Source organism: Eufriesea mexicana, unplaced genomic scaffold (assembly GCF_001483705.2).
Source record: "Eufriesea mexicana isolate 0111107269 unplaced genomic scaffold, ASM148370v2 scaffold10, whole genome shotgun sequence".
NCBI lineage: Eukaryota > Metazoa > Arthropoda > Insecta > Hymenoptera > Apidae > Eufriesea > Eufriesea mexicana.
The window spans coordinates 239,560-262,653 of NW_016908175.1; the positions used below are offsets into that span (position 1 = coordinate 239,560).

Below are 23,094 nucleotides of genomic sequence, written 5' to 3' on the forward strand. Positions count from 1 at the left end.
TCTCATATAACACGGTTTCACATAACACGTTTCTAGGAACCTATCTATCGTGTTATATGAGGGTTACCTGTACTTGATTAACAATTAATTTGTTATATGTAGAGGAAGTTTCTATGTCTTGTTTGGTACAGTTCACTAGTTTAGCTAGTATAAATTCAGTAGTTCAAGTAAGAAAAAGAATTTAAAATAAATAAAAATTCTTTTTTAATTAAAAATTTTCTGGCAGAGTATCGAGTGATATAATTCCCTAGGCAACACAGATGCCAGTGGTCTTCTAACAAGACAGTAATAGTGACTAAAATTACAATTGATACGTTGAAAATGTTTGTGAACCTAATACTTTACCAAATAAAGGAAAGATTGAAATAAATATTAAAAATATTCCTTACTTTTCAGATCTCGGGACACAGATCGCAGTATAGTACAGTATAGTATAATATAATATAATATAGGGTAGTATCGTTAAATTTTTGATGACGGGCCTCCAAAGATGAAAGCTGATTGCACGACCATAATGTAGTACGTAGTTCGCAGAGATATTACATTTTTCACGAGAAAGATTTTACTAATGTATATTCTAAACTAAAATGAAGGTACACCTTAGTTTGGAACTTTTAGCATCCATTGTATAAACTTGCAATTTTTCTTAAAAGCATTTTAACACATCTAGCGTGGGTGCTTTGCCGCCTAATTCTCACCGCGTAGCGGGCCATTTTCTACAGTTCGTACGCACAATTACTTCGACACAAAATAGCTGTAGTTTTTGAATTTTAAGTTTTTTTTAAATAAAACTTTTAGTTTTTCTTTAAATATGAATTTCTTTATTCCCTTTAAAAAAAAAAAATATCTTATCAAAAATCAAAAACTAAGAGAATCAAGAATTTAAAAATGTTTTAAAGTATGATATCGGGTCCGGTGACCCGAGGGAAATAAAGAACAGTTTGTAAAGTATATTGAAAATGAAGAAAATAGAAGACAGGGAACTTGAAATGAAACAGCTAATTAGAATCTGGCTGCTTCCATATCTCTGTGTGTATATCGTTGTAAAGTGTTTCGTACCATGGAAGCAATAACATCTAAATTTCTCTGCGAAAGATATAAAATTTTCTACGAATTCTGGTCACAGCGAAAAGAACGTAAACAGAAAAATTAGGTCGTACCATTTTACATGTTTTATTTAACCACGTGTAAGGTTTCAAGAGACAACTACAATAGTTCAAATCGTTCGTTACTCACAAGGTACATTACATACAAATATGTGCATCCATATAAAATATGAGGAGTGGTATGTGCATTTAATTTGGAAAGAAATATATAATCGGCATGAAGATGTAACGCTGGTTTACGATTCGTGGAAGCATAGTATAGGCGAAGTGTTAACAAACGTTATTTTACTCTAAATTTCACGTATAATCGTTCCTATCATTCTTGCAGTGACTTCCAGTACTTCCATTTCCCATTAAATATAAGAATTCATATTTAATATATTTCTCACTCGCAGAAATAAATTCGAGGTTTATTTCAAATATTCGAACACGCCTTAAGAATCTTAATTAAATTCTATAACTTAACAGAAAATCAATTTTTCTCGAGATAATTGACATAAATTATCTTTTTCCAATACTCACGAACGAAAGAATGTAGAAGAAAATATGCAAATTTTCTGCACAAACAATTTTCCTGATATTAAATATTCAAAAAAAAAAAAAAAAAAGAAATATGCAGATACACGATTGGAAAAAATATATATATAAAATTCGAATTTCCTTTGTAATACTCAAATGTAATACTCGAATTGATGAACGAAGTAGAGATCAATCACACGATGAAAATTATCGATCGAAAAGAGCAACGAACATACAAAATTCATCGATGTCAGCTGATTTCCATTTTTCTAGACAAACTCTCTTATATTTCCGATTGCATGATATTAAAATGCGATGAGAATGAAGTCGTCGCAAACGCAGTTCGTCGTCCACAAATAAATCAATGAGACTTATTGTCGAAAATATCCTAAGATTCGTAATCCCGCGAATTAAAGCACATTGATTCGATGAAAGATCATTGATCGATTGAACACTGATTCGAGGAAAATATCACGAATCACCGGTAGAAACGTAGAAAAATTAGAAAATCCTTGTTCTCGTTGATATCGTGTATAAAAAGCTCGTGTAAGCAATTGTACTATAAAAGCTTCGAAGGAAGCATGTCAATGGTTTGTCTGTTTCCTAACGCTTCGAATCAAAGTACTTATCAGGGACTTATATAAACACCACATACACTGACTGTGCACAGAGTTGCAATAAGACTTGACTTTGACAACGAAAATTAGAAAATTAAAAAAAAATACAATAAATTACGTAAAAAGAAGAAAATAAAAATGAAATAACAAATTTTCTTTAAATCATAGAAATATTGAAATGATGTAATTTTCGTTTAAATTAATTTGTAATGTAAATATGATGTACATATATATCTACGTGACTAATTTATCAGGAAATATTACGGAAAATGTGTTAATCAAAATTGTTCAAAAACCAGGTTCTCTTGAATGTTAAATTCAACCCTTTGCACTTGAGATGTGTCGACGACGTAACTTCTTGTCCTACAGCGAAACAAATGCGACAACGTGTCGCATACGTGACGTACAGCGAGTGTAATATAGGGACAATAAATCACACACGTGATGTACCATATTCTCATACATCTGTGTCACGTAGACGCAAATATCAATATTTGAAATACCCCAAAGAACGTATCATGGATTCCTAAGTCTACTAGAATAATTAAAAACATCGAATACGAAGGTAAAATAATTTCTATAGGCTAAACACGTTTCTATGTCTCGTACAAACGTCGTTAAAATATTCTCTAGCGATAATTCGATAATAAGTAGAAACTCATAAGTTATCCACGAAGCGCAAAGGGTTCACTTTCATCAGACTTGTCTCTAAAATTCTCTACTCGCTGAATGAAATACTGAGATTCCAAAGATTCCAAATATTCAACGCTTTGAAAGGAACGAATTTTCTAATTCACAGTTATCTGACTTTCATCGTTTCCAAATTTTTCGCTGGAAAATTTCAGTTTCCCAATTCCTGTGTCACTCGAGAATCATCTCTTTCACTTGTTATATATATTTACTTTCGACTTGTCTAATCGACAATAAAGTCACGAGAGAAAGAAAAGCTTGGAATGTAAAATCCTGTTGGTACAATTTAAAATTTCCTTTCTTCCTTCTACTACAATATATATAATGCCAGCTGTGGTAAAAGATCAAAAATTTTCCAGTTGGACGATCGAACGTCGAAACTTCTTGCCCAGTTCAGCCATAATTCATGATACTTTCTTAGAAGCGACTTTTACTCGTCTAGATCATCTACGTCATTACCGAAACCTGTTACCCAGGCATAATCACATTCATCAACCGTTTATTAATAGCCGAAGGAACAAAATCGTCGCAAAGCCTTTAAAAATGGAAACACGAACTTTCACTGGTGATTAATCATCCACCACGTCTCATTTGTGATTCTTAAATCAACCTTAAAATCTCTCTGCTTCTTAAATATTCACGAAACTACGCACACACGTGATACTTTCCATTTCGAACAAGCAACGAAATCGAGTTCTCGAATTTACATCTCGATCCGAAAACTCGAATTGTCTATTTATGTCCAGGAACGTGTCTATTCCTAGTAACTTTGCGAAACCAATTTATCCCTATGAAAAATAAAAACGCTTTGAAATAGGATCGAACAGTGGTAACAGCTGCTCCATTTTGTCCTTTGTTTAGCAGTCCTAGAGGACTCGTTCCGTCTGTTCGGTCGTATATATCGTGTCTAATACGAAATCTAGTATTACGCGTTCGTTTCTTGAGGCTCCGTGCAGTCAGTGGGTTTCACCTCGAGCCACCAGTCGTTGGGATAGTGATATTTCTGCAACTCGATGCCTTCTCTAGGGACAGGGATTAATCGACCACCGAACTGCTTGGCCGGTAAAGGAGGAATTACGAGCTGAGGCGGAAAGCATTGCAGGCTAGGGGAAAACTCGCAGTCTGGGGGCAGCACTCTTCTTGACCAACCGACTCTTCTTACCATTTGTGTCTGTAGAAAGAAAAAATACTTATTTCGAGTATTGAATAGTAGATGAGATTATTTAAAAAAGTTTCTTTAATTTTTTGAAAATTTCTTGTTTTATATTCGTACAATTTTTTTAATGGAATTAATTATTTTAAATAATTCATTATCCCAGCTGAATGTCATTTCACACTATTTTAAGAAGTTTTTTAATTTTCTTAATTCTGTTTTATATCGATATAATTTTCTTTGACAGAATTATGTAATTTCATTGAGTAAATTCGACGAATCGTGCTCCTGACTGAATTTTAAGTAAGTTATAGGATTTGGAGATTTGATTTTATCGCTAGAAACGTTATCTTTGAAACATTCGTGGCACGAATAATAAAAGTTCAAGTACGGCTGCTTGATGTGCAATGTTAAAATGCCAAACAGTTAAATAATTTTAGTGTCTTGATGTTCCAGATTCTAGATTCTTGTCCTTTATAGAACGATCTTTAAAAAGTTATATCGTACTAAAGTCCCGTAATGTTAATAAAAGAAAGTTCAACGCTTTACTGCCAAAAACGATGCCAAGCAATGACTTTCTGTTGTCCTAGTTACACGATATGTAAAACATATCGTAAACACTGTAGGGGATTTTTACGCTCCGCCGAATTTACAACTCATAACAAAAGACATCGTAACACACATTTGCATATGTAATAGGTACACGAATTATTCTTACCTCGAATTTTATAATAAATAAGAACCATTACAAATAATAAAACTAGTAGTAAAGAAGGTTAGACAATTCCTTTTTCTTCTTAAAAGTTCAATTTCTTACAAATAGTCTATTTTGTAAAAAGATTAGGGAACTGGATTCATCACTAGTATATAATTTGCACTAAATAGAAACAAAGACAGAATCTTCCAATAATAAAAATAATATTATTCCGATAAAATATTAATATATAAAATTAACCAATGTTAATTTTAATAAAAAAAAGTTTAAGGATAAAAATTTATAACCGAATATACAGTGGGAGTACAGGAATCTAACTTACCACAGCATCCTCCTCGAAGACCACGACCTCTACCTTGGGTGCATCTTCGCCGACCTCGTGCTCCTGGATACGATACACGCCGGCCGCGTGCAGGTATGTAGCGCTCAAACCAACTTCACGGAATGCTTTCGTGATAAGAACGTCGTCTCTAAGCGTATCAACCAGGCAAAGTTCAACCTTACGTGCCCATGGTAAGGCACGACCGATCCGAACTTGACCCCACAATCCTCCGAGGCACAAAAAGTGCACGATACCCAGTTTCGCTAGCACCAAGTGAACCCTAATGAAGTCAGATGCGAGACAAAAGTTGAACGTACGATAGTTCAGTGAAACTCGTCACGAGAGAAGAGAAATTCCGCCCAGTGAAAGTTCCGATATAGTCAAAAACAGAGTTTACTGATTCATTATTTAATGTTTAAGGAAAATCCCCACGATTATGGTTCGATTATGGCTCGATAGGTTTCGTTCTTGTATTATGAAATTTGGCGAAGATGCAAATAAATAGAAAAGAAACCGAAAAATATGTTTTGAGAAAAGACTCAAAATTCTTAGTAAAACTTTTCTTTAGGAATACTATAGGAGTACTTTAGGAATGCTAATACTAGGGATACTGGACTACTATCTAGTGACTTTTTATAGTTGCATTAAATTTCATTTGTAATAAAGCAATGTCACGAGATGTAGGTATAACGTCGTAGTAATGGAATTGTGAAGGAGAAAAGCAGACAAAGTGTACGTTAGTTTGAAATAAAAATGGGGTTTTCTAGGGTTTGTTTATAGTTGCACAGTATCGTATACTTGATACACTAAAAGAAACTAGATATATTAAATTGTATTCTACAATTCTCACTATGTACTAAAATAGCTGTTTTTCAACATATTGTGCAAGCATACATATATTTCATTGATTTACAAAAGGGAAATAAATCAGGTACTTACTAAAAATAATAAATCATCGATATAACTTTAATACAATAAAACATGCTGTTCTATCCCTCAATATCAATATAAAATCAATATAAAGGTAAAGCTAACAAAGTCATAATTTTGTTTCAGATTCAATTTACATCAGCTGGGTATTTTCAAAACGCACTCCAGTCACTGATGATTACCACAAATCCACTGAGAAAACGAGTTCCAGTTACCAACATGGACAACCAACATGGCAGCCAACATATTGACAGAGTTACAGGTAAACAAAAATATTTTGTTCGGGTTAATCATTACAACGAAAACAAAATGGAAACAATCATGCGACATTCAGGTACATTATTGAAATTGCAAGTGCACATAACGTTGGAGAATAAGCATATTAAAACGGAGAAGTGTTAACATACAAAAAGAAAACGGATATAAACATATCAAGTAGAACGCGAATTTATCGACAGCCAGTAGTTGGAACAGAACCATATAGACCTGTAGGCAAGCTCATGCAGTTTCTCTGTAAACTCCTCGGGTACGCTGCACGGTTGCTTGGGTGTCACTTGCCGACTGAGGCTATACCAGAACAGCATGACCATCAGAAACAACGCCACCAACGCTCGTAGCGGAGTGATACGAAATCGTCTGCGGGACCAAAAACTCATGCTGGTAACCTTGAACACAAAGGAGCGTCGTCAGATCGAGCGTTTGATCAGGAAAATATGTGAATGCAGATCTCAACCAACGAAACGAACGTACAGTTGTTCATCGACGATCAACCATCGAGATAAAAACATTCGATCCAAGCACGTCACAAAGGTCCTCACACGCAATGTCCCACATCGTGACGTCTCGTCATTGCGTAATTGCGAGGAACGCCGCGAGTAACGACACCGCGACGCCACGAGACCGTGCAACGACGCGTGTAGCCGCGACGTGAGACGGACACATAGCCCACGTGTCCACTAAGCCTGTCCAAATTCGCGTTTTCGCGACACTGCTTTTTTTCTCACCCTCGTCGCGCACCACCGTTACCGAATATTTGCGATTCCATCGTAACTAACCCCCACTATTCGCGACGGAAGACCCGCGATAGAAACGGCAACGTCGCAGCCGGTCGATTTTTCTGCCTTACCGACGCACGATTCTCGGTCGGTGGCGCCACCCGCGGTGCTACTGCTCACCCTGTCCCGCTATCTGCGCGTCCGTGATTTCCCAGCTGGAATTTCGATCTATTATCCACTCGACGCGGGGAAAGTAGAGTACGAAAATAAATGCACCGACGCTCGCCCCGCTTTCTTTCATGGGAGGAGAGAAGTTTATCATTTTGATGGGTGGCTCGTCGAGGAATCTAAGTTAACCGATGCGGGAAAGGGAAACGCGGCACGTTGGGGACTTTTGCGGCGTTGCGGTTCGCACGTGACTACCAGAAATAGTTTTTCGCCTTTGGAATCTTAACGGATCGACGCCGCGCAGATTTCCGTGTTCCTTTTTCACCCTCTTCCATTATTTTCTCTTTGTAAAAATAGATCCGTGTAATTCGTTGTATCGCATAAACCAACAGCCTTTGAGCTGTACCGACGATTGTACGTCTTCGTTCGAACAGTGGCTTCTTATATCAACCGCGTTGAGGTTAAGTGTGTAACGTTCGCGACGAAACTGTTCCAATTTTCTTTATCTCGCCGTGCATTTCTAGATTTGACTTTGTGGAAACGTTACGTGTGTACCATCGAAGAAATTTGCCTGTATGAAATGAGCTTGTAGATTCAATGCCCAGAGCGTTATACGGTGATGAAAGAACCCCGTAGATTTGGAATAATAAAATGTTCACGGAAGATTTAATTAATACGAATAACATATCGGAACTTCTCCAGGTATTTCAGTATTTTAATCATTTTCTATAACGTGCATTGTTGCATCTACAAATGGCTGACAACCGTGTGGGGTCAAATATGTCTGACCAGGATGGGAGGATTAATGTGTAATATTACAGGGATCATCCGCGTACGCGAAATACCAGACAGATCAAGCATAACGAAAGGAAATTTCATATGTGGCGAAGTTTAAGCAAAAAGTCGCGATGGAGGCTATTAAACACGGATGCACGGAATAGGTGGTGCATTACGTGTGCGCAATTCTTGCTCACCAGGATACCGTTACAAAGATAAACGTCGGTTTAATGGAATATTTGCCCCTGCGTCTGTCATAAAGAAACTATGCATTCTTCCAGGTACACTGTGACTGTATTTTTATTTCACTTTTTACTTATCCATTTCTCAGGAAGAATTCAAATTCCTCGCTTTATCCCTTAATATACTACATTGTGGTCCGCTATACCTTGTTCCGTATCACTAATAGTTGATGCAGACGGTAGTAGAGTGTTACATTAATTCTCATTGCAAAATATCTATCGTTTAAAATTATTTATCTTATACTTCGACCGCTTAAATTTTCTGGAATAATTCCGCGCGCTGTATTGGTATTTAATGTGCCTTATACTTTATTTCGTACCATCGATTTTAGTTAGTGGCAGTTAATGGCAGAGGATAGATAGCGTTTTCTAGGTTAATTTGACATCGATAGAAAATGCGTGGGTTTAATATTCCATATTTTGTCTTTAAAATATTTTAATATTAAAAATTCCAAGAGTAGAAGAATAAAATATTCCAATTTTTGAAATATTCCGATACTCAAAATTTGGAAATATACGAAAGATAATAATCCCATTTTTGAAATATTTTAATACTCAAAATTTGAAAACATGCTAGAGATAATATTCCAATTTTTGAAATATTCTAATACTCAAAATTTGGAAACATTCGAAAGATAATAATCCAATTTTTGCAATATTTAAATACTCAAAATTTGGAAACATTTGAAAGATAATAATCCAATTTCTCGAATATCCAATGTGTCGTTATCCATAGTTAAAGAAATTCCTTAATACGACTCATTAATACTGGAAATATTGGGTTAACGACGAACGAAATAAATACCCGGTGTTCGAAAAATCTTGGCGAAGAACTCTTCTCATTGACAGTTCGTTCGAAGGGGTGTATCATTTAGGGATGACTAGCGTCCGCAAATTCGTCAACGCGGGAACAGGTTTAAAAATAAAGACGTAGCCCCGAAAACGTGGCGGGCTATTGGCGTTTCTGCTCATTAAGATAATTGAGTGGGCTCAAGGCTTCGCCGCGATAACTCATTCAGAGGCGTCGTTCCCCTGGAAAAAGTAAATACAAAGAGAACGAACTGTACAAGAGGCTACGTGTTCGCTAAATGAGTTCCTGGAGCAACAAAACTATCGGATAATTCATGGCGTTCGCGCTGGGTATTCCATCCCGTCCTTGTTACGTGTTTACATACGTGATTGCATCAAAAACGTACATTTAACCACCTGACCGTTCTTTGAATCCTGTTAAACATTTTCGTCAATTGATATCGGAAGCTAGGTAAGATTAGAAAGAAGTTTGCCTAATATTTTCTCTTAAGTTGACGAATAGATATTTTTTAGATATAGGTAGACCTATATTTGCTATAGTATTTTAAAAAATTCGTGAATCAGAAGTGAATTATAAATAAATGAATTACATGAAGATTAATTTTTATGCAACTGTACATAAAACTATTTCGCAATATATATATATATATATATATTCGGTTATCATTATCACTAGGCGTACCGGACTAATTAAATTGACTAGTTTAAAATATTTTATCCCTAGAATAACTAAAAACGTTCAACCTCTTTGGTTAAATTTCATTTAGATAGACTTCCATTAAGATAGGAATGTAAGTTGTCACGTGAACTTGCTCAAAATATCTTCATTATACAATTTTCTACTACCTATTTTTATTACATTCGGATAGCCTAGTGTTAAAAAATGAATAAAGAAATAGGTAGCCCTAATTTTGATTATATTCAACAGTATACATCTATTTCAAAATTCTGTCAACCCTTAATACTCAAAGAGTAGATTACTACAACTATCCAAGGAGTCCATTTTGCTTTTATTGAGATATTGAATAGATATTGATATTACTGTTAATAATCCCCTGTTCCAAAATCTCAAATTTAACAATATACTAACCTCCATTACGAAAACTAAAAGTAACTTTCTCATGTACGAGAACGAGACCAAACAAAATTGTCCGCCATATGCGACGGTGGCGCCACAGTAGCGCGATCGTAAACATTCCGTACACGCACCTAACCTCTTGTAGAACACTTCCCATCATATGTTACATCACTCCCCAGTAACAAATGTCATTTCAAACGCGACTGACTTTTCATTTAACCTTAAATTAAACGTGGAAGCCATTAATCTCGGAAAAGACGAATAGATGAACACCAGCGAGTATTCTTCGAGCATGACACTTGTAATTACAAAAACCGATCGCTCAAACTTAATCGTTCCTCCTGCTCGTTCCCGGTCCCCGTTATTATCCTGCGCTTTGTTCAAGCGTTATTATTAATTTGCGTTCCCCGGAACCGGGTGGAGCCCTCTGTTCACCGAATTCAAGCGTTCCTCCGCGCCGCAAGCGGACGTGAAAAGAAAAATTGCGGCGAATGTCGTGGAACCGGGCGGGACCGTAAAACAAACGTTTCGACGACATGCTTTTCTCCTTCTAATTTTATCTCGCCGCTTCCCTCCGTGCTCCTTGGCCGTGTATTTTCGTAACACGTGTCACCTACGTATAGGCACCTTATCTCCGTGGTTAACGAACACACCAGTGTGCTTGGCGATCTTTCGAACACGTGTACGAGCTCATCCCTCTTGTCTCGCTTCTAATGCTTCGATTGCACCCTCTCCCCAATCCACCTCGCGCGAATTCGACGATTCTGCTTCGGGCTTTCGACGACTATCGTTTCAACGACGAGATGCTCGAATTGTGGTTAAATTGTGGTCATTTTTACTCGGTACTGGACGACAAAGGTGGTCGACTTAGCATAATCGTGTTATAGATGTGCCTACTTTCCTTGGATGAGATATTTGGTTTTCTATTTACTACAATTTTCTTGAATTTTGTTAAATTTTCAAAGGTATGCTGAGGGTTTTCTGTGTTCTTATTTTATACATAGGTAACTTAATAGTCGTATTAATATTAATGTAAATATTAATTTTAGATTTTTGCTTTTCTAGTTACACCCAAAATGTTGATCTCATTACGATAGGTAATTATCTAGTTATTTCCATCGTAATACATTAATTACTGTGGGAGTCCCCGCTCCCCAAGGAGTTGCTTTGAAGTCTTGGTGGTATCCTGATGGCCATCGTGCTATGATATGTAGCAGGTAGAAAGGACGCAAGGAAAGTATGCGTTTCGTCCTGGGCCTGCTAGTGGACTCCTTACCTAGTAAGGCTTTCTAGCAGGCCCTGCAAAATGAGGGACAGTTAGGTAGCATAGATGCTTGTATTTATGGGTAATCGAAGATTCGCCGAGGATTTGCGAGAAACCTGGAACCTCCGCTTTCCATCTAGCAGTGAGTGCGTGAAAGTTGGTCGCCACAATATAATCGTTATATATTTTGTTAAATTACGTATTATATAACAAGTCAGTAGTATTGGATGTTACATTGCATGCCAACTATGGTTACGTTATAAGAGAGGATTATAAGGCCTAGACATGTCCACTGAAAGACAGAAAGAATTAAAGTTAAAAAATTATTTAGTAACGTTTCAATAATGTTTCATAATATCCAGAAGAATCTAGTCCAATATATCTTGTAATTTTCCCTCAGTAGAATTTCAATTATTTCAATTATAATTAAATTTTAATTTAATTAACAAGTTAATCTATATGATGTACTTTGATGGAAGATTGAACTCTGTTTCACAGGAAGGAATATATTTATATCTCGTAATTTTCATTATTCCTCACAAAAAGTGGATATTTAATTAACCGATCCAAAAATTCCATTTACAATTACATAATACTATACGAGTAAAAATTGTTCAACCCAACTCAATAATACTTGCTCCTCCATTATTTTCTCCCCGATAAGAAACGAAGATTTGAATTATTATAATTTTTTCATTTCACATCAAACCGTTTTATATCATTTTACATGTAAAGAGAAATCACAGTAATTTTAGATAATTTCGTATCATCGTGTCCTCCCGAAAATTGTTTGCCAACGTTAGCGGATATAAAATGGCAACACCATTTCGCGTTCTGAAACCCAAAGCAAACGCAAGACGAAGATGAAAAGACATAGAAAACGCGAGACGGAACTAGTTCTGTCCCATAGCGCCATATGAAATGGACCAAGTTAATGGCCCCTATCTTGTCCATGGTGGAAAAAAGGCGACCAGGCCTCGCGGGAATCGCGAAGGTTCATACGTGTCGATTGATCGGCGCATTCCGTTTTAAACGCGCTGGCGTTTCCTCTCGCGCCGCTAATCGTCTCTTCGATTTTCTCCGGCGACATAACAGCCGGCCATGTTTTTCCCTGATAATGAACTCCAGTAATCCCAGGTGCCGTCGGTGGTTCGCTCTTTGAGATTGCCGACTGCATAGAAAGTTGGCGGTTTTTCGCCAACGATGCAAAGTACGGAACAAATTCGCCATCTCGGGCGACAGCCGCAAGAAGTCGTCAAAATGGCGTCCGGCTGGAACGCGCGTGCACCGGGACTAGAAGCGTTTTTCACGGCGCGTAAATTATCGTGCGTGCTCGCGAGGCGAGTTATTAGGAGGACTGAAATTCACGGGAATATTTCGAATTCATCCTACCGATGAATTCGATAAATGCCTATCGGATATTGACGCGGCAGTAATTAACCCATCGGGAACATCGACGTTTCGGACGTCGAAACGCTGTTATCCCATTGCCAGTTGTTTTACGTATCGGGCACATGGAATTCTGTTGTTCATTATTCGTTACTCGATAAACTTCGATTTATTTTCTTCTAGACTTCTATAATTTGCGGTTAATATTCCATCACGGTGAAACGTATTTCAGAAATTTTAAGTATTAAAATCTAAAACTAGACCGAGAATTTGTTTGTTTCAAAATTATTAATTTAAATTTTGCAGCTTATAGGTTTGAAAGGATTATGAGATTCAGGCTTCTCATATAGATTTTTAAAATTCCAAAATTTGTAATTTTAAAATTACCCGAAAGTGCTTTTACTTTGGAAATTATTCCGAGGTAGAAATTTTTACTTTGGAAATTATTCCGAGGTTGAAATTTTTGCTTTGGAAATTGTTCCGAAGTTGAAATGTTTACATTGGAAATTTTTACTTTAGAAATTATTCCGAAATAGAAATCTTTACTTTGGAAATTTTTACTTTGAAAATTACACCGTGGTAGAAATTTTTATTTTGGAAATTATTCCAAATTAGAAATTATTCCGAATTGGAGATTTTTAGTTTCGCAATTATTTAAAATTGGAAATTTAGGAATTTATGACTAAAATTTCGAAATTTTTTACATTCGATATCAAAATTTGCTGAGATAGATATATCCCCACCACCATGCATTTCGTCTTCAGATCTAAATAGAATCGAGCCTGAACCCCTATAGATAATTATCAAAAGGAACCTCGCTTTATACTACGGGAACGATGAAGACGACCCGATTACTTTCATCTCATTCTGTTCACACGTCGACACTTCGTAGACGCGAACATGGTGTACAGAACAAGAGAGTTTCGAGGGTACCGGATAAGGTGGCCGGCGCCACGATAAATCCGTTATCCGGGGGTATCTTAACGACATTGTTGCCGCGTTTGACTTCGGTCGGCTATAAAATTCGGCCCGGTTTAATGCGAAATAAATGAACAAATTCTCCGGATGCCGCGTGTGGTCAGTCCAGGACCCAGGACTCGCGCAACGTCCTGCCGTTTTACGAGCTATAAACCTTTTTTCGCTATTGTATCCCCTGTACAGAGCAACGTACACCTGCGATTCGCCTCTTCATACCAGCAGACCGGACTGCTCGCTTTTAAAAAAGGCACCGCCTTTTTCACGTCCGTTTGGCCACGGTTCGAACCGTGGCCAGGCGGTTTATGCGTTTTCCAGCCTCTTATCTAGATTTCGTGGCGACTCCGCTTCTCTTCTGGCGGGAAGAAAGCCGCGGGATGAATTTGGAAGGGTTCCCCGAGGAGCAACTGAACACGAGCGACGGGGAGTGGTCCCAAAGGCGCGTCAGGAGGGAACTTGCTCCGTAAATATGTGTCGGTATTTGTTCGCATGCCGGAAACTCGTGTTCAAAAGTGTGTAAAAGTCGCCGAGTATTCTGAAACCCGCGAAACGAATAATCAGAAATTCCGTCACATTCCCAACTACAGTGGAACGATTACGCGAATCTTTATTATAGGAATGACCCCTTGTCGGAATATACAGAAATACGAAAGTTTGAGGTTAGCATTTATGACTGTGAGTGTCTATAACTTTTATAGTCATTACATCGTAATAATAGAGGTAATTATGTCGTCTAACGTTTAACATTTCTTTTGTTCGCCATTATATAAATTTGTGAACTTAAATTGGAAAATTTGAAGGCGAATTAAAAAATTTGGCATGAAGTATACCTAGATTAGGAAACTATTACAATTCTCCCGAATGGACGCACACGCAAATAATTCAGAATATAAAATAATGAATTGGATATCATATCAGTCAATAGAGTCAATCGTGAACCAGTTTGCATAATATTAACATTATTTCAAGTCTATTTTATATTTTATTAAATTTAATCACTATTAAACAATCACGGTGTAATTTTTATATGGTATGATGATCCGCCATATAATAATAATTCAATAGAATTAATAGTTCAACAATTCAACACATAGAGAAAATATCGTAAGTGTGGTGGATAATGAATCTCCGACGTTATATACTTATTAAACTATTTATTAATAATATTAGTTTTAATAAAGATTCCTCTTACATCACCGTATTATTATTCATTACACATTGTCACATGGGGAAGATCGTTCACCCATACCTCGATTGGACATACTCACATACATTCCCTTCTTTGTGTTTCAGTTTTGCCAGCCATCCACATTCACTCGTCACCACGCATCACCTCTCAATCACACCAACTTAGAAACGAAACATTTCCACAGTAAGTAATCATTAAGCATAAAAATTGCACCATAAAAGTATCATAGAAACTACATTTAACCACTTGCGGTGGAAAGACGTGCTACGCACGTTGAGATCCTTCTGTTACCAGAACATCAGCGACGTGTTACACACGTCGTGAGGCGATTGTTGCAGAAAGAAAAATGACGTGCGTGGCACGTCAACTGTTAATAAAATTCTTTACCGAGGCACAGTTTCTGCTTGCACTTCATCGTGTAAAGTTATCAGTATTGACCCCAGACTGTAAAATGGAAATAGTGAAGCCAGTGATATTATTTGAAGTGAATTGATTTGCACTTGACTGTTATGGCACGCGCAATCGTGAATTTCTTTGCACCGCAAGTGGTTAACATAATACAAAGTAATTGTGCATTTAAGTTATAGGAACTCATTTTCAACTGACTGATTTGTCATTCGTGCATATATATATGAATTATAATTTACAGTTTCTAGTTTCAGTAAATTTGCTCCTTTTAGGCTTCTATCCGAAGATCCAATTATTCAAACTAATCGATCCCCAATTAATTCGACCAATCGACATCCTCCGGTACATGAGAAACAACTAAGAAGCATCCTCAAAGTCTCGACCCTGTTATCCAACCGCCCCTGTTCTGACCGCGGCCTCTCCCTCTTCATTTCGGACTCTTTATCGTCCGACAGTACTTATATGTCCGCGTCGATATTCCCGGGTGGATGGAGAAAAACGGGCAAGATTGATCGCGAGCAACAAAGGAAGGCAGATTAGTGGTTTATCGAGGAGTGATCTTCCAAAGAGACATCGGGCGTGGGAGGGGTGGACGAAGGGAACGAAGGGCTTCTGGAGCAAGCGGGAACACGAGTTGCATTTCAATGGGCCCAGCGCGTACGTAAAAGTGTTTCGTGGATTCCATCGGGGTAAAAACCCTCGGCGATGACCGCTTGGACGGGGCCTCACAAAGGCGCCGCCATTTCGTGCGGATCCCGGCCATGGTGGTTCCGCGCGCGCGCGCGCGCACCGCGCCCGTGGAATGCTCCAACACGCCGATTTTTCATCCCGAATAGGATCTGTGCGAATATTGGAAACCAGGGATGGCTGTTTGTGATAGATCAGTCCTCGAAGAGTGAACTATCCTGCGAGGGATGCAACAGAATTCTGTGCTGGGGAGTATATGGGTGGCTGTGGAGTTCGTTGGGGGTTTATTTTCGTGTCGATTAGTCTCTGGATCGAATCGTTTGAGAAAAATCGATTATAAATTACTGTCGAGAGGTCAAATTTTTCTCTTGGTCGATATTAACAAGTTCCATGCCACTTGTACCATTTGTGGTACACGTTAAACTTGATCTGCAAGCCACGTGTACCATAAATTAAGAAATTAAGAATAAAATCAAGAGTAAAAGCTCTTATTGGGATTATTAACTCGATTTTATCAGACAATCGCAATTTTCTACGTTCGGTATAATCAGATAGCATCGGGTATACAATAAAGTACAGGTAGCCCTCCTACAACACGGCATCCTATAACACGGTTTCACTGTAACACGATTCATAAATTATGGGAACCCTCCTACAATACGATATCCTATCGCACGGTTTCTAACACTATAAGAAAATTACAAAAACCTTTGAACAACATTGTACTTCATGAGCAGTGACGACGAAAAGATTTAGTAAAGTTGCATCAATTTAAAATAATATTTTTGTTCTTTTTTTGTTTTGTGTTGTACATACATTTATATTTTTAATACAAATTAAGCTGTTTACGTAGAGTTAAAAGAAAATTTGTTTTTAGTAAGTTTTCGGAACGTAACCCCACTTTTTGTACTGGCTCTGGGTCTCATACAACACGGTTTCACACAACACGGCATTTCCTAGAAACCTATCTGTCGTGTTATAGGAGGGTTACCTGTATTGTAAAATGAATTTTGAGAGAAAAAGTCGGCAAAGTTGTAATTTCGACCGAAAATTCTAAAGAGACGACTTTCACTGTAATTTACTTTCAAGAACAGTAAAATTTCTTCCACTTTCTAACGCCGTCTCTTCTATTAAACCAACATTACGCTCATAAGAAAATTACTCTCGGCCGTGAACGAGGTATGCCATCTGCAAAGTCGTCCACATTCGTAACCCGGTTTTCACGATTCGAGTCTCGAGCGAAGTAGGTTCTATCTGTTCACTGGCTTCCTGTTCAACAATGACGGCACATTTTTCCGCGCGCGTTTCCAAGGAGGCTGCAATCACGGTTTTCTAATGGAAGAAGGTCAAATAGCGCGTGAACGAGATAACAAACGTACGAATTACATTTGCGTTATTGCGTTATAGGAGCGGCGAGCCGAGTCCGCCGAAAGGAATTCTTCGATGAAGTATTCAGGATTCCCACGTAATTCAGCCGTGCCCTGGCAACGCGATGTTCCGATCTTCGTAATTAAATTCGAGGCAATTTTAAATTCTAAATGGGTGAAACTGTGGTACATAGGTGCACGCAATCCGCTTATAGCATTATTTTATCATTAAGTCTATATAGGGCATTGTCACAGAGGTGTCAAAGTGTTGAGAAATCTATAAATGGAAATATCAATCCTATGTGAGGATTGTCCAAATTTATTGTAATAGAATTTATGGAAATTTTGTTATAAAGTACTGTTTATAATGGAGAACTGTTGCAATTTTTGCATAGGTTGACCAGTTTCTCTCAATATTTATATGTTCGCGAAAGGTTTTGAGACACCGAAAACGGACAGAACAATATGAACAGAATAATACGAACGCTAAACTCGGAAAACTAATTGAACGCGAGAAAAGAACGCTAAAATAACGTAACTATAACACACGGAAACACGCTCTAATTCGACTCTCTCCAACACCGAACGACTCACGCCCGTGCCGGTTACAATCTATTTCTACGAGGACTCTTCAACCCTTCTTCACTCAGGACTCTCCCTGTGTCGTCGAGGGTCCTGTTTTTATGCTTTTCGCAAAGCTCGATGGCGTGCTTTTTCAAATCGCTAATTGGCTGATATGATTCAGTCCATTAGCGATTTGCTCCCTTAAAAAGCACGTCATTTTCCAGATTCGCGATTCGCCCCCAGCGACGATTACGATTTCGTTGACCCGCGTTTCACCTCCCCGTAGAGACCACGCAACTTAGCTTTGCTGCCAAAAATAACCTTTCATAACGGTATCTGTTTCGATTTGATTCTAGAAAATGTCACGCATAGGTCATCGATTGCTTTATAATTTGTCTTTCTAAAATAAGAAATCCCGAATCGGCATTGTCCGATTATATGTGATCAAGTACCATACCACTTTGGACATAGTGGACATAATTATTAATTATGTTATACTTCATTATACATTTGTGCAACTCGCATAACACGAGTTTCCTGTTATTTCCTTTGAGGTCCTTCTTGTATTTGTTCATCTACGAGTCATCCGATAGGTTTGGTGTTAATGATTTCTCTAACATGTGTCACGTTGGTTAACCATCCCTAACCTACGATGTTACCAGAGGGTTGAATGTAAAAGCAACACGGCTAAATAATTCCGTCACTTCGTTTATTCGTTCTCGAGGTTATCTTACAGGTCTAGATAGTCGCCAAGTATTAATTCGAATTTGTTTTAACCCGTTGGCAAAGAGAGGAGCGAAAAGCGACGTAAAATTAATCGCTCGAGATTGACACGGTACTCGGTTCGTTTTTCTGCATTCAAATCCGCGAATCTATAGGGAAGAACTGACGCGATGGTGAATTATAGCACGACTTAGGAAGCTATCTAGTATACATAGAGAACGATCTAATCGGCCGTTCCATTCTCGAAAGCAATTAACGATCCTTCGAGCGTTTTTCCGGCCATCATGCGCGTACTTTATGACACCGTAATTGAATGGTCGCGATTATATGACTTGACATCGCTATGACTTCCCGTCCGCGCCATTCCGCTCGAATTCACCTTCTCTCATCCCTCTTAACGATACTGGATAACGATATATCTGACACCAGGCCTAAAATACAGAGGCATCTCTGTTTTCATCCAAATCTTCGCAATCCAATCTCATCTCGCAGTAGTACAGAGAAAACTTCCTCAAATCGCCGATTCTTTGAAACCACGTGACCTGTTAACCGTTTGAGTCCCAGAGGGTTTTGAAAATACACTGTCGAGTAATCCCATGCAGCGCGACTGCGCTGCCTCGAAGTGAGTATGAGAAGACCCAAGCAGCGCGATAGCGCTTCTTCCTATTCTATGTCGGGAAATCCCAAGCGGCGCGATAGCGCTTTGTTTATATTATGTCGATGAATGGCCAAGTGAGGCGATAGCGCTTCGACTTCGACAGTCTTTGACGCACCGTCAGCTGTCGAGAACGCTCGAAATGTGCTGGGTTTTCTCGACATGAAATCTGAACAGCGCGACGCGCTACTTGGGAAACAAGCGATTAAACGGTGAAGTCCCGTTGGTGTAATTATCCTCGAAAGAGAAATACCATAATGGCGACATCGTACCCCAGGTAAAACTCGATGGGGCATTGACGTTTCGCGACCATATGCGTCAAGTACCACGTCCATGGGGCAATAAATCATCTCGGTTTAGTGAAAATTGTTTGCAACTCCTTACACCTCGAAATCAGCAACTCCCATCATTTATATTATCCAGTAGAAAAATATTTAACCCTACCAAGGATTCTTATGAACTCTACATTTTGTAATATTCTCGCAAGAAATACGAGACAAACAAGACCAAGACAGACACGAGTCAACTCGCGTAGAGCACAGATTGACATAAGTCAACTCGCGTGGAGTATACATAGACACATGTCAACTTATGTAGAGCACAGATTGACATAAGTCAACTCGCATGGAGTATACATAGACACAAGTCAACTCGCCTAGGTCATACATAGACATATGTCAACTCACGTAGAGCATGCATAGAAACATGTCAACATGTCATGTAGAGCACATATCGATACAAGTCAACTTACGTACAGCATACATAGACACATGTCAACCCTCGAATACTACACACGTCCCCTGATTTCGGAGCATTGTCTATCATAAGTACCACTCACTGCACACCTGAAGAACCAAGTTCTGATCAACTCTAGACTTCGTAACCTTCTCGCAAGAAACACGATACAGACACCACTAAGAGACAGAAACGAGTCAACTCTCCAATATTACACACGTTCCTTCATCATCAAGACGTTGCCTCTCATAGACGCCACTCACCGAACACCCCAAGAACCACACGATTTCCCCTAGTACTCTAATCCTTTCCCAACCATCGTCGAAGGAGACCGACCCAGGACGTGACATAGCTCGCGGATTCACGCGAGACCTCGAAATCGATTAAACCTAGAAGCTCACGAAAAACCATGGCAAAAGAAAACTTCAGAGCTACTTATACCACGGTAACAAATATTAAATCGTCAATGGTACAAGAAGACTAATTCGAGACGGCGAGGAATCGACACAAACGGCCACGGTGCCTCGCCGCGTACTTCTTGTCCGCTTACAGTTTCGGCATTAGGAGATGTGGAATGCGTGTAACTGCTACCCTTTAACTTCCCGTTCCCGGCCATGCCACGAGTTTTAGCGAACCGGCGGCGTAAAGTTCCTGCCGGGGCTGGGGAACGCGCTGACAACGAGAAGCCGAACCATGTGGTCAATGCGCGTTAAACGCTCCGTGGCCCTGGCCGTTTAACGTTCCCTGTGGATATACGAACGTTCCACGGTTATTTCAAATGCGTCCAGGCCTGTTTTTACCGCGGCATAACTCGCGTCGGAAGAATGAGTGCGACCCCCTCGTTCATATTTTCGAGCCGAAGTGCAAACGTCGACGCTCGTTTAAGCGTCTGGGCTAAGTTCGCGTGCTTTTTTCGCGCCAACGCGACGAGAAACGCGCCAGCAGATGATAACGACGCGTTTAGAGGCGATCCGAAGATCGTTGTCAAGCTGCGACGACAGGCCCAGGGGTTTCCTTTGTCGTCGATGGCTCCGTTGATCGCTGAAGAGCTGAAAAGCATAGTCTGTTTCAGTGGAGCTGTTTACTGTTGCACGAGGATTGGTGTATGGGTGTCGCGAGAGAGAGAGAGAGAGAGAGAGTCCGTGGAACGATGTGGATCGCTATGAGGTGAGTTTGATAATACTCCCTTCGAGATGGAGGTACCTTTTTATTACGAATTTGGCATCTCTTAGGCTATGATTTTGGAAATTTAGTCAACTGGTGTGGAGACCCTAGACAGGGTTAATAGAAGTTCACTGTGAAAATTTAATTAAATAATTTATTTCGCGATTTTGAATGTAGTAACGATAAAGCATATTTAAAATATGAATTATTTTCACATACGTTGGAGAGATAAGTGTAGTTGTAGACAAAAATCAATCTAAAATATAAGTTGTGAATAAATAATTTGTAAGATCTAAATTCCGAGAACGAATGTTTGTATAAACATTCGATAAGGATTGGGGGTTTAGGCGAATCGCGTTACGTACCCTCTTGACATTCAGAAGTCGGTCAGTCTGTCGAGAGAAGGACTCGAGGAAACATTCAGAGAGCAGGACTTAGTACAGTTTAAGGTTAGTCTAGTTCTACACCTCTAACACAACGTTAATATTAAATACACGACCTACTCCATGCACTTTGACTCTGACATTGACTGACACTGACCATAGACTCCAGCTTTTCACACACGCTGACTCGCCCGCATCCTTGCACCCTTATTTTGAGCTTACAGTCTCTCTTCTTTCATACACAGGCTTTCTTCCTCGATCACTCGATATAGTCATCGATATCCCGCCAATAAGATCCTTTAACGCTGTCATTTGTTCTTCTGTACGCACTCCAGGTATCGCTCTGAAGGCTTGAGTGAAACCCAAGGTGACTGTTTATTATCCTTTATTCTCGAGGCTTTCCCATGCAATCGCTTAGAACTAACATTACTCGTTTATTCGTTCCGCTGTCACATTTAACCCCTAAAACTATCCTACATATATGTGAATGTAAATTATATGACACCAGTCTGCGATTAGTGGTTGCTTCCGGTAACCGCTGTCAACGTACCACTTACTCTGTGAATATAAACTGCCAAATACGAGGCTGACATAGAGAAGCATGTGGATAGTGTTTGAGTATACGCGGATTTCAGTAATCGCGACACATTGGCACGGCCAGTCGATGTGCGACGCGCGGCGGAGAGGTACCGATGTAAACACGCGAGTCTCCGACTCATTTTCGCCAAGAAGCTGTGCGAGGTGAAAGATATAAATAAAACTATTAACCCCTTGGCTCCTGTGGGCGCATATACGCGCTCAGAAATTTTGCTTTTCTGACACGGAGGGCGCATCTTTACCAAAAATTTTGCCCTTCTCGGCGGACATTGTAAATGAATTCCTACCCGTGTGATACGACCGGTGCGTTTCAAAGTCTGCCGTAGTCAAAGGGTTAACCCCTTGACTACGGCAGATTTTGATACGTAGCGGCCGTACTATACGGCAGGAATTGAGATACGATGTGCGCCATTTTTGTGGAAACAAGCGCTCTCCGTGTCAGAAAGCTAAACTACGCCGAGCGTCTATGGGCGCCCTCCGTGTCGCAAACGCAAAATTTCTAAGCGCCTATAGGGGTCCTCCGTGCCACAAATGCAAAATTTCTAGGCGCCCATAGGCGCCCTCCGTGTCACAAACTCAAAATTTCTAAGCACCTATAGGCGCCCATAGTAGCCAAGAAGTTAAGAGTGTTAAAATTTATTAACGCAACGGTAACCTTAATCCAACAGATAGTACCCTGAAATACGTAAAAGAGACCCGACTAAAGAAGAATAATTATTTAAATATTTATTTGAAATAATGAAATAATTGTCGACTGTGGTGACTTCTGTATTACGGATAAATCCATCGACAGTAGCCAGGATATCGAAAGAATGTCCCACACCGCATGGCTATCAAAATTCGCCTATCTCGAACATTATCCCGCCACGATC

General features: G+C 39.1%; 1 protein-coding gene across 1 annotated transcript; it reads right to left on the minus strand.

Moving 5' to 3' along the window:
* Positions 1 to 3,834: 3,834 nt before the first annotated feature.
* Positions 3,835 to 7,089, minus strand: LOC108552751 (uncharacterized). Its single transcript, XM_017907408.1, has 4 exons — positions 6,803 to 7,089; positions 6,539 to 6,717; positions 5,123 to 5,402; positions 3,835 to 4,103 (listed from the first exon to the last, which is right to left on the minus strand). The coding sequence occupies exons 2-4, from the start codon at positions 6,706 to 6,708 to the stop codon at positions 3,858 to 3,860; spliced, it is 696 nt and encodes a 231-aa protein (XP_017762897.1). The 5' UTR covers positions 6,709 to 6,717; positions 6,803 to 7,089; the 3' UTR covers positions 3,835 to 3,857.
* Positions 7,090 to 23,094: the final 16,005 nt, after the last annotated feature.

Bases quoted from the DNA above. Each gene is read 5' to 3' on its own strand.
- LOC108552751 (XM_017907408.1), bottom strand. From the start codon at position 6,708: ATGAGTTTTTGGTCCCGCAGACGATTTCGTATCACTCCGCTACGAGCG. The intron at 5,403-6,538 runs GTCTATATGGTT...TGACTTCATTAG, and splicing joins CTGCATGAGCTTGCCTACAG to GGTTCACTTGGTGCTAGCGA. The intron at 4,104-5,122 runs GTAAGTTAGATT...TTCTTTCTACAG, and splicing joins TCTTCGAGGAGGATGCTGTG to ACACAAATGGTAAGAAGAGT.